This window comes from Otolemur garnettii, unplaced genomic scaffold (assembly GCF_000181295.1).
Source record: "Otolemur garnettii isolate 467f Iridium unplaced genomic scaffold, OtoGar3 scaffold00057, whole genome shotgun sequence".
Lineage (NCBI taxonomy): Eukaryota > Metazoa > Chordata > Mammalia > Primates > Galagidae > Otolemur > Otolemur garnettii.
The window spans coordinates 1,968,723-1,972,549 of NW_003852452.1; the positions used below are offsets into that span (position 1 = coordinate 1,968,723).

The window sequence follows — 3,827 nt, forward strand, 5'->3', positions numbered from 1 at the left end:
TTTTAAAAACATAAACAAAATGACATTAGTCCCTACCATAGAACCTTCATAAGTTTTCCTACTGCATTTCAATGAAATCCAAACTCTTCCTATGGTCTATAAGACCCTCAATCATTATTTTTATTGTGCCTCAACCTCCTCTTCTTCACCAGACATCAGCCACAGTACTCCTGTGTTCCTTGAATTCACCAAAGGAATTCCTACCTCAAGGTCTTTGCATATGGTAGTCCTCCCACCTGGAATTCTCCCTTTCCAGATTTTTGCAAGAAAGGTCCCCACTCTTCATTCCTGTCAATGCTGGCTCTATAGAGGGCCTTCTCAGAAATGCCTATTTTGCTTCAAGTACCCCCTTCACTCTCTAATACCCTCTTTCATTATCTTCACACAGTGAAACTGTCTTATTGTTTTAATTGGTTTATCCTGGGCTCCTGCCTCAAGAAAGCAGACTCTGTGACAGGAAAGCTCTTATGTGCCTTGTCCATAGCTACACCCCTAGGTGTTGGCACAAAGTATAGGGTAGTGAATCTAAAAACAAAGACAAATACATAATAAATGGTTTGTTCCTTACATGAACATGACAAAACAATATGGAGTATATTTGCAGACTTCATGAAGATACTAAGTAAATATTTGTATCACAGATGAATGAACTGTTCTATTAATTATAGGACTCAGGTTTGGATTCTCACTCTGCCACCTACTAATCTTATGACTTTATTGAAGCTGTGCAACATGCAAACTCAATGTACTCAGCTGAAAAATGAAAATAAGTAATGGAACATAATAAATGAATCAAAAGGCATGATGCAACAGAAAGCAATGTTTAACTTAATATGTATAAAAAACCATATTTTAAGAATATGGTGCAGGAGTCGCAAGCTTATTTTGTGTTGTTTTCACATAAGCCTGAGGGAAACAACTCCTCCCTTTCCTTTCAAGTTGAGCATGTGTTGCCCCTTTTGGGTTAATTCTGGCATGATTTATAAAGACAAATATTATACCTTTGTTTATTGATTTTAGACTTGTGAGGTTGTCTAGAAGCAAGTGGCAATGTTTCTACCTATTGGTTAAAAAATACAGCTTATAATTTCTTCTAATCCATCCACTCTGCTGAGACTTTCCTCTACTCACAGCCTCTCTAACAAGAGAAAGCACTTACGACTGCAGTGTGTTTCTTACAGGACTCAAAAGGAAGAGAACCTTCACCAGTTCTCCAGCTGTCGTCACCAATCTCATCACTCAAGAGAAACTCGTTCAGCTTTTGAACACTGCAAAAAAACAAGCAAAAGAACACAAGACAACAGTTAATAATATAACATCTCCAGCAAAGTACTGCCTAAATAAATGCCCACCCTGTGTTACCATGGTGAGTAGCCTGTGAGAGTCATTTTTCAAGACCAACTGAGAATTCAGGTAGATGGACCAGACAGCCTAAGAGATTTCTGAGACATGGAAATCAGGACCATTGGTCACTCTAAATTCAGCAGAACTCCATTTGCTTTTTTTTTTTTTTTTTTTGCAATTATATTCCTTGTCAAAGATTCAAAGACAGTAGAGTTGGAACTTGGAACAGAGTGGTTAAAAATAACAATACCAATGAGAGAAGTACTCTCATTCCAATTTTATAAATGAGAAATGAGGTATGGAGAGGTTAAGTAACCTGCCTAAAATCACTTAGCATATAATATGCAGATATGGTGTCCCTGAACACTGTGTATCCTGCTCATGCTCTATATGTTACCCCTATTTTCTGAACTTGCCAAGGAGAAGACCCTCTATGGTCGTGCTACTCAAAGTGTGGGTCAGGGCCAGCAGCATTAGTGTCAGTTGAGAGCTTAATAGAAGCAAAAATATCTCAGTCTACATCCTTAAATATGAATCAAAATGTGCATTTTTAACAATATCCAGAGGCGATTCACGGGCACATGGTTGGGTGACAGGCCCTGCTCCAGAAGAGTGGTGTGCAAACATGTACTGCCCATGATCTTTAAGCTCTTTTGCCTTCCATGCTGTAGAAATCCACATTCACGCCAGTATCCACAGCTTTGAGACTTTGTGATCTGGGCCATTCTCACCGAGTTTAGGTGATATCTCAGGGTAGTTTTGATTTGCATTTCTCTGATTATCAGGGACGATAACATTTTTTCATGTTTGTTAACCATTCATCTGTCTTCTTTAGAGAAGATTCTATTCATTTCTGTTGCCCAGTGATATATGGGATTGTTGGGTCTTTTTTGTTGTTGTTGATTAATTTGAGTTCTCTATAGATCCTAGTTATTAAGCTTTTGTCCCATTCACAATATGCAAATATCTTTTCTCATTCTGAAGGTTGGCTATTTGCTTTGGTTGTTCTTTCCTTAGCTTTTCAGTTTAATTAAGTCCTAGGTGATTATCTTTGTCATTGTTGCAAGTGTCATGAAGTCTTCTTCATAAAAATCTTTCCCAGGCCCATACCTTCAAGTGTTTTCCTCATAATTCTTTCAAGGATTGTTTATTCTTTCATGTCTTAGATTTAAATCTTTTATCCATCTTGAATCAATTTTTGTAAGTGATGAGAGATGCAGGTCCACTTTCAATCTTTTACATGTGGCTATCCAGTTCTCCCAAAACCATTTATTGAATAGGGATTATCCTCCCCACACCCCCCAGTGTATGCTCTTGTTTGGTTTATTAAAGATCAGGTGGCTGGAAGATGTTAGTTTCAGCTCATGTTTTTTTTTTTTGTTTGTTTGTTTGTTTGTTTGTTTTATCGGTTGCCAACACCAATGTCTCTATTTTTGTGCCAATACCATGGTGTTTTTATCACTATGACCTTGTAGTATAGTCTAAAGTCTGGTAGGGAGATACCCCCAGCTTTGTTTTATAAAGAATTGCCTTGGCTATATGGGTTTTTTTCTGGTTCCATGCAAAATGAGGAATTAAGAAACAATAAAAAATCTCCCAAACTCTGGTCCACATGGCTTCACAGCAGAATTCTATCAAACCTTCAATGAAGAGTTTATACCCATGCTGCAGAAATTATTCCACAAAATTGAGGAGGAAGAAATCTTCCCCCAACACGTTCTATGAAGCAAACATCACCCTGATACCAGAACCAGAACTAAAAAGGAGAACTTCACTAATTTCACTAATGAATATAGGTGCAAAAATTCTCAATAAAATACTAGCCAATAGACTACAGCTGCACATTAAAAAAATCATTCATCACAATCAGGTAGGTTTCATCCCAGGGATGCAAGACTGGTTTAACATAAGGAAGTTCATAAATGTAATTCACCATATTAACAGAAGCAAAAACAAAGACCTTATGAGCCTCTCAACAGATGCAGAAAAAGCATTGGATAAATCAGCATCCTTTTCTGTTTAGAACACTTAAGAATATAGGCATTGGTGGCATATTTCTTAAACCGATTGAAGTCATCTATGACAAACTCCACAGCTAATATTATACTGAAAGGAGTAAAACTGAAAGCTTTTCCACTTAGAACTGGAACCAGACAAGGTTGTCCTCTATTGCCACTACTATTCAACATAGCGCTAGAAGTTCTTACTAATGCAATCAGGCAAGAGGAGGGGAAAAAGTGCATCTAAACGTGGCTAGAGGAGGCCAAACTCTCACTCTTCGTCAGCCATAGGATCTTGTACTTAGAGAACCCCAAAGTGTCAGGCACAAGACTCCTGGAAGTGATCAACAAATACAGTAATGTCTCAGGATATCCAATCAATGTCCACAAGTCAGTAGCCTTTGTACATGCCAATAACAGCCGAGATGAGAAGCTAATCAAGGACACATTTCTCTTCACAGTAGCCTCAAAAAAAAAAAAAAA

At 37.8% G+C, this 3,827-nt stretch overlaps 1 protein-coding gene across 1 annotated transcript in view; it reads right to left on the reverse strand.

Moving 5' to 3' along the window:
- The window catches only part of ABCC9 (ATP binding cassette subfamily C member 9), a 126,471-nt gene that overhangs the window by 80,354 nt on the left and 42,290 nt on the right, over positions 1 to 3,827 (reverse strand). Inside the window, exon 14 of the mRNA XM_023514704.1 lies at positions 1,160 to 1,268. Within this exon, the coding sequence (XP_023370472.1) occupies positions 1,160 to 1,268 (109 nt within the window). The remainder of the gene's footprint in view (positions 1 to 1,159; positions 1,269 to 3,827) is intronic.